Source organism: Oncorhynchus mykiss, chromosome 22, assembly GCF_057628025.1.
Source record: "Oncorhynchus mykiss isolate SJ-2025 chromosome 22, ASM5762802v1, whole genome shotgun sequence".
Lineage (NCBI taxonomy): Eukaryota > Metazoa > Chordata > Actinopteri > Salmoniformes > Salmonidae > Oncorhynchus > Oncorhynchus mykiss.
In genome coordinates this window covers 31685823-31700728 of record NC_143043.1, presented here as the reverse complement: position 1 = coordinate 31700728, position 14906 = coordinate 31685823, and the positions used below count along the sequence as shown (strand labels likewise).

The window sequence follows — 14906 nt, the reverse complement described above, 5'->3', positions numbered from 1 at the left end:
CCACTGCAGTCACAGGTGTGTGTAACAATGACTACACCTGCAGCCTTTGGGATCAAAGATGGGTGCTGAGCACTTCTTCGCTCAACAACATCAATACTGGGTGAAAACGGATGCTGGTTTGTTATCAATTCAAAAACTTTTTTTTCCATATCATGTGTCAAAGCCCATATTTGTGTAACCTGGGGGAAAAAGCAGACCATGCAACCAGTGGAATATACCAGACTACGGCAGCTTGGAAGTCATGCTCAGTGAGATTGACAGTTTGACAGAGGGTTTCCTATATAGAAGCCCTCAACTGGCTGAAACACCACTATTTCCACATATTTTGCAGGCAAGGAAGTGTACCCATAACAACCTGGCATGTCACACTCAATCATCTCCAAGATACTAGAAAATTAGGGTACTTCACATCAATTCTCAGTGTTTGGTTTATCATTGATATTTTGTTTATGTTAAGGCACCATTTTGTGTATGGGTCTACAGCTTGAGGTCAAAGGTTGAGGTCAGAACAGAGGTCATGGGGTGTGGTGGTTAGGGTCAGGCCATTCAGAGGTGATGCAGGGATTAGGGGATTTTAGAAAGGAAGTTCTGGTTAATGGGCTTCAGTTGACATTGTCCTGGAATATATTAACACACAAAGATTCTAACCAATGATTGCAATGATAGCATTATGCTCTCACCCATCTCCTTTTAGAGAAGAATGCCAACAGGGCAATCATACAAATTCTATATCCAACAATACAAAACAGTGTCTTTATACTTTCTAGGTAGTTACCCTATAGATGGCTCATTATAGAGAATTCAGACTTCTGAGCCAAGTACACACTGGTTTATTTATGTGTGTAAACATCAGTTGCCAGTAGAGACCCCCACAGTAATTAATGGAGCGAATTAACACAGTGACGTGGGTAGCTGAAAAATCAGGTTCCACCTCTGCCCAGACAAACACCTCCGCTCCTACTCTGGCTTTATGACCTGAGTTCAGTATTGGCAGATTTTTCCCAGTCAATGAAACACTGGAGTCGGTCAGAGGAGGGATGCATGCGTGTCCTACAGGCTGTAGGAGACATTAGGACCGCACACAGGCACCGTGTTTCCTTCACCACACACCATAAAACCCCTACCACACATGGCTGTAATAAGCCAGAAAATGAAGCCATTACACCATTTTTAAGGTACACAGACATCCGTGTTTAAATATTTTAAGAGTGGCAAGGGATCTCTCACCACAAGTTACATTGTACTCTGGGACCACCAGGGAAATGGACACCCATTCAAATAGGGGTTCTGCAGCCACGGGGATGTATTTACACACCATGCAGCAGCATCAGAAAGCCTTATCTCTTCTATAATCACAAATCATACCCTAGCAGACATGTATAGAGGGTTAATAACCTACAGGAGGCTATAGAATATGTAAATGATAAAAACTGCATTGTTATTGGAAACAGAAACTATTATTTTGGGGGTGATCCCTATCCTTGGCACTGGCAGCCTCATGCTTTCCAGGATGTATTTGTATGGCTGTATTAACAGACCCATTTCATTAGAGAGAGAGAGAGAGGGGTAAGGGCTGAAGTGCTTGGCACAGAGCATCGCTAGCCTAGGGCGAGCTGCATGGCTACCTGAGCCAAAATCTAATGATTGTGTTAGTCTCCGTTTGGATCCCATTCTGCAGACTGTTTAAGAGCAACACTTATAAAAGCTCATTACAATACTTCTGTAATGGTGTACGGCAAAGTACTCCATAAGCTGAGAACAGCAGAGAAAGAATGTCTAGTAGACCCCCTAGGGAACTTCCTTATTAAAGATGGATGTTGTTTTTCTTCTTCTTCAAAGATTTCAACCTTTTCCTACATGTCATATTTGCTCCATTCCCTGGGCTATGAAACAATGCCAAATTTTGGGAGACCATGTTGAGGAATTTGTTTTAGGGCGGTTTACATTTTTTCCAGGTAGAATAGTTTTTCCAAGCTACTGTTTAACGTTGAGGCACAGACTGGTGGAAAGGGATTCCCTGATATGTTGGCAGGCTTTCCAGGGGCCATATGTGGGGGCTTGGTTTAGACGACCTGTCTATTCTGTATTTCTGATGTATTGTGTCATCAGTAGGTGGCAGTAGGTCGAATACTTCCTGCAATCCGCTGCACACATGAAATGTGGAGCTTCCTGTAAATGGTGTTGCTTATGTATGAGCCATTTATGTTTTGGAGAGATTGTCTATAATTAAGATCTGCTGAACGTCTCATTGCACACACTAGGATAGAGGTTTTCCAAGTGGACCTGATAAACTAGGCTACCCTGTTTATCATGCAGTATTACAATGTCATGAGGTGGCAGGTAGCCTAGTGGTTAGAGTGTTGGGCCAGTCACCAAAAGGTTGCTAGCTTGAATCCCTGAGCTGACAAGATGAAAAATCTGTTGATCTGCCCTTGAACAAGGCACTTAACCCTAATTGCTCCAGGGTCACTGTCAATCACTCTTATAGAGTACCTGACTGTGAGGCCACTCTGTGAGAGTGTTTCAGGGGGAGTTGGGATACGCAAAAAAAACACATTTCCCATTTCACACCTGACAGGTTACCCACTGGTACATGCAGGTAGAGACAGTTCAAATAATCAATATATTTCCAATACATTTGAGGTGACATTGAATATAAATGTTATTCATAACAATTGTCTTAATTGATTTTCAGCACAAAATCATTCAACCATCTACTCAAATAGAATTCATATTTGAAAATGCTTGATAGTGAGTCCATAACCTCTACCTGCTGCAAGGCACTCGCAGTATTTGCCAATCACCACGGTATCCGCCAATCACAAAGCGCACGCGGTTCTGACTCCTCCCCAGTGTATAATTGAAGTTTCTTTAGTTTCTACAGCCGAGTCAACACGCAGTGTAGCCCGATCAGTGAACGCATAAAAAGCAGCACCCGTCGTCGAACAATGTTGCCCAGGAGCTTAACTGTATGTGTGACCCTGTGTCTATGGATTACAGTGTTGTCGACCCATGGAACCTTCGCTGCGAGGACCAGGCAGGATGACTCGTTCTTCACTACTAGCATTTACCGAGCAAGATGCGCCTCGAGATGTCTCAGCCTGCATATCACTCGCATCTCTGCTTTTTTCAAGCACTCCCAGGTAGGAGCGTGTTGCTCACAGTCTGTCCAACTTTTACGCTTCATGTGTCCCCCTCAAAATAAAAAAAGTGTGTGTGTGTGTGAGTGTGTGTGTGTGTGTGTGTGTGTGTGTGTGTGTGTGTGTGTGTGTGTGTGTGTGTGTGTGTGTGTGTGTGTGTGTGTGTGTGTGTGTGTGTGTGTGTGTGTGTGTGTGTGTGTGTGTGTGTGTGTGTCACCCCATATGGATGAGTTGATGAATAGGCTATTGGACATGAATGCGTCTGTCACATTACAAATGAAACAAGGCATAAATTAAGTGGTTCTGAAATGTAAACAAAATAGCCTACTGATAGTTTTGTTGGACTTCACTTGTCACACAGTGACTAAAACAGTGGCAGCTGATGACCCTATAGGACTTGGAGTCTATTGGTTTTGCTTTCCACAGCTGCAAATTTGATGCATATTGTGTACATACTGTATTGTGGGCACTTATTATTATTATTATTATTATTATAGTGGAAGGACATTATAGCCTTGCTGTTTTGTGCATGTGAAAACCTTTTTTGTCAAACTGGTTCATTAATTCTCCATAGTAAGAAATATGAGGGCTGCTTTTGATTTTGAGTCTTAAGAATGTTGTGCTTAGATGTTTGATCTGATTTGTTTATATCCCTCTATCAAAATGGGCCAGTTTTATTTTTCACCCCATATATTCAATTACCTCACAATTAGCACCCACAATAACCCAGAAAATGGGTCACAATATGATTATGCATACCGAAGATGACCACCAAGCATGTTTCGATGCTCTTCTAGAATTTGAGTTGGAAGAAGTGATTTGCTGTGGAATTAACCTTGTAATTGGGTGATTTGGTATGTGGTGTCAGAAGTTGTTTTTCACCCTCCACTAGACACATTGTTCTCTCCAAGGACACAGTAAAAAGATCATTTTCTTCCCCCAACTGTCTTTCACCTCCTATCTGCACTCAGTTTTTAGTTTTTACTTAAGAACATTTGCAGGATGAAGGCTGGGCTTATACTCTCTATTCTATTTAATTACTGATTGCTGTGTGTTTTGGAATCAATGTTGGGAGAGCTCGTCAACTGTTATTAACTATCATTGAGTGCTTTGTCTCCCTCTCCTGTCTTCTCTCTTTATATTAGTTGGTTTTATGTTAGGAAGCATTGATATATTTTATTTCAGATTCTTTATTATACCATTTAGTCTAGTGAAGTTCACCGAAATGAAATGAAGATAATTTCAACAACTTCTCAGCACTGCCCATGTTCTTAATATGGAGGCCTATAATCAATCACTATTTGACTGAAAAGTCTTAGAGATTGAGATGAAATGTATTAACTCCCCTGCAATTATAATGGGTTAATTGTCTGATAATTGACTGCTGAGCCCCAGAAGTTGTATTCAACCTCTGTTGTGTTCAGAGGGCAGGAAATTAGGAGGATGTGTTTATAAAAGAGAGGTGCATTTTTGCTCCGTGATAAGGGACTGGTTGAGCATGCTTGGAGCTCCAAGAATAGAAGCCAATTGTTGTTGATACGCTGAGTACTGTTAAATGTATTGTGTTCTCAGCAGGCTCTTTCATGTGGAAATGGGAGGTCTGGTCAGCTGGAAAAACATGCCTCCCCCTGCTCTAGCCCATGGCCCTAACCCTTGCCACCAAATGCCAGCATCACACCTCATAGCGGGGACACTGGCCCACTGATGCTATCCCCAGTGAGGTCACCTTCCTGCTAAACGCAGAGGCCCACTTTGGCTAAATGTGATAAGCTCTAATGTACTGTTGCCATAACACTGGAGCCTGCCCAGTCAGCGCTCAACGTGCTGCGACCTACAGGTGGATCTGCTTCCTCTGACAGATCTCATTACAGAGCAGGCCCAGCTAGGCGGGGGCTTGCCTCCAACCTCTACCATGATTGAGACTGCAGACCTCTTAATTCAACTCAGAAATCATTCATGCTTAGGATTAATGTAATACTTTATAAGGACTCCAAGACACACAACGTTTCCAGTTTCATGGAAATAGACCCTTTCAGCAATACGCCTATAGAAACGTTAAAAAAAAAAAAGTTTACTGACTTAATTTTATTTTAAAAATTCTACACAACCTACAACAAATTTTCGAAGTGAAAGAAAGTTTTTTGAAAATGTTACAAATTAAGAAACACCTCCCCTGAAATATCATAATTGGATAAGTCTCCACCCCCCTGAGTTAATGCTTGGTGGAAGCACCTTTGGTGGCCATTATAGCTGGGAATAATTTGTATCAATATTTTACCAACTTAGGGCATCATATATCCATCGTTTTTGTCAAAATTGCACAGACGCAGTAAATTTGTATGGGGATCATCGATGGACAGTGATATTTAAACCGTGTGTTTGATTATTTTTTCTTTTTTTTAAAGCAGATTTAAGTCCGACTGAGACTTGATCGGTCAGGAACATTCAACACCTCTTTGAAAGCAACTCTGGTGTATTTTGCATAAAAATGTGTTTAATCCTCCCCCATAAAAAATAAAACCCTATCTCAGAGTTAGGTTATGTAGATCTGTATGAAAAAATCAAATTGAATCCCTTATTAGAAAAAAATGAAGGAAGCATAATGTGAAAAAGTTTAAGGGGGTGTACGTTTTTTGTATTGTCCTTTGTAGAAGTTATACATACATTTTTTGCATATTGAAATAAAACATTTTAGCAGTTGAAGCTGTAAACTCCCACAAGTCCTCCTTTGAACTTGGCCGAATCAGGATCCAAAGATAATTGTCAGTGATGAGTTACTGAGCTCAGCAGGAACAGATACAGAGTTGGAAAAAGGCATGACCTTTTGGGCTTTGGATTTATGGCAATTTAGGATTTATAAATGTAGAAGTACTTCCAAAATACAGATGTATTTATTGAACATTTCCTTCATATATGGGGGACTTGTCACCCTGGTACAATAGACAGAGAGAGGGGAACACCCAGTTATAAATATGGTCACTGGACATTTAAAATGTTAGGAGTGAACTGGGACCTCTGTTCACTAATGCATTCTGAACGCATCAGTCTTGTAGTGGATTATTTATGACTACCCATGAAACCAAAAAACAAGGTGTGTCCATGTGGTCTTGTTATTACATTTTAAGTCATAAAAATATAACATTTTAAATTTGGTCATTCATTCCCAGTGAGCGGGGGGGTGCTGAAAGTTAAAGTATTGCACTTGTGAGACCTGTGTTCATAGCGAAGGAAAGAAAAACATGGGAAAGTAGTTTTTCCGTATCCCCTTGTTTTTGTCTTTTGATATTAAATAAGTTGGGGTGGAATCAAACCACAGCCACTGCTCGTCTCATGTGTGGACTTTTTCATTAGTGAAGACAGGGGATGAATAGGGCTCTGTGTAGCTTGGCCTCACCTCTCTGTAAAAGCTTTTAAACCACGACCGTCATGTCTGTAAATCTCGGCTCCCAGTGAGTGCTACTGCCTGCTACACCCTCTAGTGCCTCCTCAGACAAACATTACACATTCCTAACGGGATACAGGCTCAACGTCTTCACCATTTCAATTTGATACAACATTCACTTTCATATTAACCTTGATGCTGAAGAATATGACTGAGGAACCTCACTGTCACAATCCATGCATGTCAATTCCCTGATTTATTTGCTTCGAGCCCACAGCTATTTGACCAGTCAACAGGGGAACCTGAAGGGTTGCTTAGTTATTTTGGTCCGGAGAGGCTTCTGGGTTGTTGATAGACATATAGAGAGGTTGCCAGCTCTTTGAATTGTCTCTACCTGGGGTTCCAATTGCCTATGAAATCAAACACTTTGCATGGGGTGCTTTGCCATTAAAAAAAAATCCATAATATAAAAAAAGATGGTCTGCACATCCCTTATGTGCTACACATATTTTATTGGTTGACAATGTTTTGATCCAAACAGATTTTTGTCAGGGCTTTTACCAATGTCAGTGATGTATAAGTGACCTATTGTAATTTCTGTGCGGAAGTGCTGAACTTAAAAAAGCAGGACATTCATCGCTCATCAGCACTGCGGGATGTAATGTAGGCCTACAGCGACACGATAGTTGATGAAGGGTCAAATGGATTCAGAAAGTGAACACTGAACAGAGATGGATGGGGAAACAAAATGTATAGCTGTTTTCAAAAGAAGGAATGCTGTACTCAAACGCAGAGCAGGCTTTTTGTCTATGTTCCTCAGACGTCTAGAAAAACAACATGGCCCTGGTCACCTGCTCTGCCTTCTCAGCTGGCACAAGCCAGAATACATCTCTGGGGTGAATCTGTGTTTACATGACTTTACCAGTGACACAGAGAAAGCTGTGAGTTCACCTCTGCGTTCAGACACACAGAGCAACTATTTGGCTCTCCAAGTCGTTCTAGTGAATATCCGGATGTGGAAAGCATTCATCGACCGGAGTCTTAAACAGTTCCTCGGCAGCACTGCATCATATTGAAACTGCTGAGGAATGCCACTGAGTCGTTGGGATGAAGTCCTGACCTATAATTATTCCCCATTGGTCCATGACATGCTGAGGTCAGGCCTGGACAGCTGGGGCAACATCCCACAGAGCCCTGCCGGTGCTGCAGAGATGCTGTCACTGAGCAAAATTAGCCCCTCCACAGATCTCTTTCTGTTGCCACTGACGGATGGGCAAGAAAATGTGTAAAAAAAACTGTGCCTGTGATTTAGGAGCAGGCTGGAGTCATGTCAATGTGTATAAATGATCTTGAGTGATTGCCAGGGTTTTATTTACAGAGTCAGTGGCACTGATATATTATTTTGACATGTTTGATTGATCTTTTTTGGGTATATTTAGTGCCATTAGATTTGTATTACACATGTTTTTTAGATGTACATCATGTTATTACACATGTACATTCATCATGTTATAGAACATTTCAATCAAAATACAGTACATATAGTACTACAGAAGAAAAAAGTTTCATTTCCTGCTGCAGCCTGCCTTTTTAAGGTGAATTCTTCAGGTTTTCCTGTTCCAAACTAGGGCTGACTATGAAATGTAAGCTATAGGTAAAACATGTCTATTTGTTACCTACATTTCCGTCTATTAATTTGCTCTTTGTTTAGTAGAATTATGAGATTTGTCACGCTTGCATCCTATTCATTAGTAACGTGGATTTCTTCATGATGTTATTACAATTAGCAGTAGGGCAATTCCACGGTAGGGCAAATCTCCTTCAGTTTTACTTTGTTACCAAACTTTCTATCTGCATTGTTCTTCAAGTGAATGTATTTCTGTCAAATGGAAATCAGTGGAAATTGTTTTGCTGAACTTTGCAATCATTGTTTTTTTATTTGCCATATACATTTAAAATTGAAACATCAGCGTCTCACTGTCACTCTGTTACCGTTGCTGTTAAGCCTCTGCTCTAGACTTCCCGATGCACCATGGGATGCTTTTTAAACTGGCTGACCATTATCCTTGACACCTAACACACACTGGTACTGGATGGCAAATGAAATCCTTTAACGAGAAGTTCTTTCCCGAGGTCTCACTGGGAATTTCCTCTGGATTACATTGTTTGAGAATACTTTGAACTTGACATTGAACTTATGCAGACTTTCTGGTTCACAGACCCTTAAGGTTTGGCTAGTCAGTCATTCCTGGTGCAGTGTCTTATTGTAAGGAACAAAGCACGGATTCATGTATAACGGTGACCTTTCATTTTTAACATATGGCTGGTAATGGTCATTTAGAGTCATCGCCTTTAATGAGAAGGTTTCCTTTCTCTACATTTGGAATTTCCCAACTATTCATAATGGCAGACAAACTTCAATGGGGATTTGAGTGAATCAATGAAACACTTGCACCCAAGCCTTCATACCTAGAACCTTGAGTTCAGGGAAATTCCACGGTAACAAAATGATGCTGAGACTCAGATTTTTCACTTTAAAATGTATATCAAACAAAATCATTGTTAACTTTTTTTTTTAGCATACACTTTAAAGTGAAAAATCTGGGAATCGGCATCATTCTGTTACCATGGAATTACCCCCACCAGCGAATTAATCAACTGGTCAATTTGTCTGGGCGATCATTTATCTTACATTTAATGTCCAAGTGAAACCATAATTGAAGATAATAGCCTTGTGGTTTCTTGGAGCTCAGGAAATGGACACTTGAGCCAGGCATTTAGCCCATTGGAACTTCTCAAGATGACAGGGAGACACTCTCTTTAGCCGGCACAATTAGGACCAAATGTTTGGCTTCATGGAACCCAGAAGGTGGCACTTCCACAGCAATTAGGGGGAATTGGAGGTGTCTGCAGTCTACACAAGAGTGCTGACATCAGTTCCTGTGTGAGTGACCTCTGGGATGTCTGTTGTGAGATCAAACGCAGGCTGATAAGAGTTGAGGTCACAGTGCTCTGCTGAACGACACTGAAACTGACCAGAGATCTGCCCCCACCCCTCTCTGACCTTGCTTAGGTTACACATAGGGGTGTATTACTCCGTTCAAAGACTAAACTGAGTTTTGATACATTTCCCATGGCTTCTAAATAAAGAAATTAGAAAGTTTTGTGGTGAAACTGATTCAGAGCATTCTTTCTGTTTTTGATGTTCTTATGAATTATTGTGTGAATAGCTACTGGACTGAATTATGATGTGTTTAGCATTTAATTGATCATTCTTGAATTGAAAATTGTAACTCATAATCTGCTCTCTATTTTCATTACAGAATAATGGATCCTTGGTTTGGTGTCAGAATCACAAACAGTGCTCAAAGGTAAGTATTGACTGCATGTGCTTTAAATAAAATAACAAACTTATAAAGCAAGTTTATACCCAAACTTTATACAAGTTTTAGGTGAACAATTTCAAACCATGATAGCCGTTACGTGAACACACTTCACCTTTTCATCAGTCAAGTTCTTCTAGGGTTATTGAGATTCCACCACCCGTCTCTGACACCACTAAACAAACCCCTGTTCATTAGAATTACAGTAGTCCATTTTATCCAGCGTTTCCTGAAGGTCTTGTTTGGTTTTCGTGCCCTGTCCCAAAGACAGTTGGTACAAAGATGGTGTTGACAGGTCCTCTGAAAGGATGGTGCTGACACGTCCTCTCAGCTTCTCTGGGAGCTGTTGACAAGCCCCTCACTGTGGTGCTGAGCCCACTGAGTAGACAGTATACTGAGGACAGGCTCAGCCCAGGGCATTCTGAGAGGACAACCAGGAGGGAGGATGATGATGATGACACAACAGTGGGGATCAAAGACATGGGGCAACTTTGAACCCTATTCACAAAATAGTGGACTACCTTTCAGCTTGTCCCTATGTGACTCTGGCCAAGATTAGGGTACTGCAAATAGGGTGTCATTTGGGACAGTAACTGATACCCTATCTCTGTCAAAGACTCTTCTGTTCATATCAACCAGGACAGCAGCAACCAGCCTACACGTTGTTCATGATGATGTCATCGTCGGAGGACTAAATTCCACCCAGGATGTAAATAGAGTGTTGTCATTCACACTTCTACGGATGCTTACAGTTTTCTCTTTCGCGAGAGTGTGTCTCTGTTTTGTTTTTCATCTCTCCCGTGTTTTCCTTTGCATTTATAAAAATGTTGTCTTAATAGCTTATGGGAAGCGTGCTGTTGCGGAGGCGATGACAAATTGGATCTCATCCTTGTCTGTACTGACTACTTACTCGTATGGCTTGTTCATGCAGCACGGGGAGAGAAAACAATGACTCTTGAGTCATTGTTTGCATTTCTTACACTGTTTTATTTGAGGTTTTATTATAAATCATATATTTGGAAATGTCCAAGGACACCCAGTTTATTTGTTAGAGCCTGTATGCTGAACATTTGGTCCCAATCAGTGTTCAATGATTTATTAATGAGGATTTGTCTATGGTTGGGCTATAGCAACTTTAGATTAAAAAAAACAACAACAAAATAATATGGGTAGCCTAGGCCTGTCTGTGTGTGCCAAAGCGCAGAGTGAGTAACACACTGTCAATCATCATAGGGTGCAGAGCAAGCAACTCTGTTGTTCCCAGAACTGGATAATGATAATACCAGTTTCATATCTTATTAGGCCTGGGGTACTATGGGTTGTAGGTAGCACATTGCTAGAATAATATGCCGATAGGCTACGTATCGTTTCTTTCAGGTCACAGCTCTTTTGACTTCTCATTTGATTTTTCCGTCTTGACATTGTTTGCTCAATTTGACTTCTTGTGGCCTGAAATATGTCATTCAAAATGTGATTGAGAATAGCATAGACTCTGACTTTCATAATTGTTCCCATTTTAATAGCTGCAACTTTAGGACATTAAACACTTTATTGGAATGTTTGGGAAATACTCTTCATAATTTTAATTTGTCTTAATGCTTTTATGATATTTCCATTAGTAGGATAAGGCATTTGGATGTTTGGTTTGCAACGGCAAGGATAGATTTTGTCTGGCCTCGCATGCATTTCTGTCTTGAACTGTAAGGTTTGTTCAAATATATAATTCGTTTTTTTCTATCTTGCTCATTGCTATTGGTTGTTCCATCTCCCTCAATATTACCTTAGTTTAGGACTACCATGGTTTTAGGTTATTCATAAACAACTTAAACTTCCTTAAATAGCCTGGAACTCCATTAGATTCAATCACTGTTTGATCATGAAATAGTGTGACGGGGGAAATCCAGTATGCATTAAACTGAGAAAATGTCTTAATAGTCATATTGATATCAAATTGAGAGAGAATAGAACATTGGGCTTCTATAACATTAAGACACCAGAGCGTCTTCTGTAAAAAGGAACTTTGGCTTTTGACCCAGATCATTCGAGAGGGAAAAAACGAAAACACATTTTCTTACCGGACATTCTGTGCTGCTTTGGTAAAACTCTTAAGGTCTGTCTACATTGTTCTTTTGCATTCTGTAAATATAACACATTTATTGTAATAGTCTGTAGCAAATAGGAATATATGCAGTTTATTCAGATTGTCATCCGTGCAGTGCTATGCTGTGCGCTTCTTGACTCGGCTCATTACTGTGTGCCAGCAGTCAAGTTGAAATGGGTTTAGGTATCGTCTGTCGCATCACGACGTCATCGCCATCAACGATGGCTGTCAATCATCCTCGATAGACGATACTATCGTAATATTGCCCAACACTAATTTGGGCTCCCTTTTTTTTATATTAATGACTACATGGATAATATGAAACAGTGAAATGTGGAACTGCTGAACACTCTTTACTGACTTTGCAGTATTGCATTTGTTATGAAGATTCATTACAATCAACTTCTTGTATTCACGCCCACATGCAAACCATCCCCTTTTATTTGAGATCTAAATATTTCTATATTCCTTTGATATTTAAATCAAATCCATGTGGATTGTGATTAATTGAAAAAGGTTTTGGGAACGTCAGTTTTTCAGGTCCTCATACAGGCGTGTGTGTGTGTGTGTGTGTGACATGCATATGTATGTATGTGTGTGCGCAGTACCAGGCAAAAGTTTGGACACCTACTCATTCCAGGGTTTTTATTTTTACTATTTTCTACATTGTAGAATAATAGTAAAGACATCAAAACTATGGAATCATGTAGTAACCAAAAAAGTGTTAAACAAATCAAAATATATTTATAAGTAGCCACCCTTTGACTTGATGACAGCTTTGCACACTCTTGTTCTCTCAACCAGCTTCATGAGGAATGTTGGAAGCTTTTCCTTCGATCCGCGGTCCAACTCATCCATAACCATCTCAACTGGGTTGAGGTCGGGTAATTGTGGAGGTCAGGTCATCTGATGCAGCACTCCATCACTCTCCTTGGTCAAATAGCCCTTACACATCCTCGAGGTGTGTTGGGTCAAAACAAATGATAGTCCCACTAAGCATAAACCAGATGGGAATGGCGTATCGCTGCTGAACGCTGTGGTAGCCATGCTGGTTAAGTGTGCTTTGAATTCTAAATAAATCACTGAGTCACCAGCAAAGCACCACCACACCACCTCCATGCTTCACAGTGGGAACCACACATGCGGAGATCATCCATTCACCTACTCTGTGTCTCGCAAAGACATGGCGGTTGGAACCAAAAATCACAAATTTGGACTCAGACCAAAGGACAGATTTCCACCGGTCTAATGTCCATTGCTTGTGTTTCTTGGCCCAAGCAAATTTCTTCTTATTATTGGTGTCCTTTAGTAGAGGTTTCTTTGCAGCAATTCGACCATGAAGGCCTGATTCACGCACTCTCCTCTGAACAGTTGATGATGAGATATGTCTGTTACTGGAACTCTGTGAATCATTTATTTGGGCTGCAATCTGAGGTGCAGTTAACTCTAATGAATTTATCCTCTGCAGCAGAGGTAACTCTAATGAACTTATCTTCTGCAGCAGAGGTAACTCTGGGTTTTCCTTTCCTCTGGCGGTCCTCATGAGAGCCAGTTTTATCATAGTGCTTGATGGTTTTTGCGACTGCACTTGTCAAGAACTTTGAAAGTTTCTTCATTTTCCTTATTGACTGACCTTCATGTCTTAAAGTAATGATGGACTGTCATTTCTCTTTGCTTATTTGAGCTGTTCTTGCCAAAATATGGACTTGGTCTTTTACCAAATATGGCTATTTTCTGTATATCACCCCTACCTTGTCACAACGCAACTGATTGGCTCAAACACATTAAGAAGGAAAGAAATTCCGCAAATTAACTTTTACAAGGCACACATTGAAATGCATTCCAGGTGACTACCTCATGAGAGAATACCAAGAGCATGTGAAGCTGTCAAGGCAATGGAAGAATCTCAAATATACAATATATTTGAGCATTTCTGTGGTTTCAACATAATTAATGCAGAAAATAGTACAAATAAAGAAAAACCCTTGAATGAGTAGGTATGTCCAAACTTTTGACTGGTACAGTCTGTGTGTGTGTGGATACCTACATATGTGATCATATGCATAGTATCAGTACATTATACTGTACAGTATGACATTTACACATGCTTATAAGTAGGAGCTGCTAAATGACTAAAGTATGTTCAAAGTTAATATTTCTGTGCTTCAGAAGATTACGTTTTGAGGTAATTTGTAATGACCTTGTCGGGGTGTTTTAAATGATATGTATTTTTTAAAGTAGAGCCTCCATTGTTTTCACTATAATGCAGCTCAACTTGTTTCTTTCCTTTCCATAGTGATGGCCAACATCGTTTCTTGGCACCAGCCATTCCCTTGTCATTCATCATGAGTTTTATGTTTGAAAAGGCTTTTGCTGGCTGCAAGTCAATGCAGAGCATACTGTTTTCATAATCAACCGGCTACATGGCTGAATCTCTGAAAATGCCAGAGATTCTTTAATGGACCTCTTGTTCTCTTGACAAGCATGTGACTTTGCACTCATTTACCCTCTGTCTGTGTGTGTGCGCGTGGTGTTACAAATCAGTTTGCACTTGTTTAGCCTGTACTTTCAGACATGATTTATTGGAGTGTGAACATGATGTAGCATCTTACAAAGTAATATTCAAAGCACCATCATAATACTGAACTCCAATTTGTTGATGAGACCTGTATCCTTCTGGTATATTTTAGAACTGAGCAAATAGGAGTTTGGTTATTCAAACAAGGACTAGAACCCTAAAGTTCTGTCTTGTTTAATGAGCATACATGCGCGCACACACACTTCATATCGACATAATTGAGTGTTTACAGAGTCTCACTCTGAGCCTCTCAAAGCACAGGGGCCATTGTGTCAGCTCAAACAATCACTACAAATGGCCCATGTCGTACAGTGCCTCTGTT

The 14906-nt window shown here is 40.4% G+C and overlaps 1 protein-coding gene across 1 annotated transcript in view; it reads left to right on the top strand.

Moving 5' to 3' along the window:
* Window positions 1-2786: 2786 nt before the first annotated feature.
* Window positions 2787-14906, top strand: part of LOC110501646 (anosmin-1) — a 58859-nt gene continuing 46739 nt past the window's right edge. Inside the window, exons 1-2 of the mRNA XM_021579348.3 lie at window positions 2787-3143; window positions 9846-9893. Coding sequence (XP_021435023.1) covers window positions 2949-3143; window positions 9846-9893 — 243 coding nt within the window. The 5' untranslated portion in view covers window positions 2787-2948. The remainder of the gene's footprint in view (window positions 3144-9845; window positions 9894-14906) is intronic.